This window comes from Penaeus monodon, chromosome 25 (assembly GCF_015228065.2).
Source record: "Penaeus monodon isolate SGIC_2016 chromosome 25, NSTDA_Pmon_1, whole genome shotgun sequence".
NCBI lineage: Eukaryota > Metazoa > Arthropoda > Malacostraca > Decapoda > Penaeidae > Penaeus > Penaeus monodon.
Window position 1 is genome coordinate 19163563 of NC_051410.1, and position 1055 is coordinate 19164617.

At 45.1% G+C, this 1055-nt stretch overlaps 1 protein-coding gene across 1 annotated transcript in view; it reads right to left on the reverse strand.

Moving 5' to 3' along the window:
- The window catches only part of LOC119589341, a 19938-nt gene that overhangs the window by 2625 nt on the left and 16258 nt on the right, over positions 1–1055 (reverse strand). Inside the window, 2 exon segments of the mRNA XM_037937960.1 lie at positions 374–549; positions 815–955. Of these exon segments, the coding sequence (XP_037793888.1) occupies positions 374–549; positions 815–955 (317 nt within the window).

Below are 1055 nucleotides of genomic sequence, written 5' to 3' on the forward strand. Positions count from 1 at the left end.
TCTGTTAGTTCCCGTTTCAATTTACTTATCTTGACTATATTTCATTCTTAATTTAGGCACCAAATAAAACGCTGTATCAAGAAAATACACCGTTGAGACTGAACCACACTGTTAAGTAAGGCATGTGATTGCAGTTTAACCAATTTTTTTTTTCACATCTACTCCAATGATCTATTCGTATTAGCTTATTAAATTCTACGTAACAAGAGGTACCCGTGCTTCCATCTGTTGCCAAGACGTACATCGCGGCGAAAAACTCTTGCAACACGTGTTTCGAAATCTGTTTCGAACTGATATATAATGTAGCCCTTGTTAGTAAGGTTTGGCATATTTCGAAGCTTCATTTTGTCCCTAACCGAGTATCATATCATACCTCTGACTACACTTATTCAGGTTGTTCAGACTACTGTCCCTGAAGCCACAGTTGCCGTTCGAACTACCGCCAGTGTTGTAATTGTAGCACTTATCTTCAGCATTGGAAGTCGTCGGTCCCCAGACTATCTTGCACCGTTGCTGGTGGCTGCCGCACTCGCCCCTGTGGCAGTGGCCCTGGGGGTGGGGGAAGGGGGTTATTAGAGCTGTTCACTCCTGTCTGGGGTTATGGGGCGGGGTTGCATGCTCGTAATTCCGACTAGGTTTGGTTCGATCTGCACATGTATGTATAGATTTAGAACATGTCTAGATACAGATTATCAGGTGCAGAGAGGGATAGGTATATCATGAACAGATGGATATGCAAAATTTTTACGACTCGCAAAATCTACTAATTGACAAATAGATAAATAGATAAAAGCAACTCCTCTGGAATTCGCACCATTCCACGGAAGCAAAGTTCCCCGTCCCTCTTGAAAACGTCAGCGGGGCAGTACTCGGAGTCCCCTGAGCAGAACTCGGGCAGGTCGCACTCGGACAGGGCCCCCCGGCACAAGGAGGCGACGGGCAGAGGCTTGCATGTCTGTGGGGGGAGGAGTAGTAGTGTTGTTACTGTTGTGATTTTTAATATGATGACAACCGCCATATCATCATCATCATTATTAGCAGCAGGAAGGAGTGGT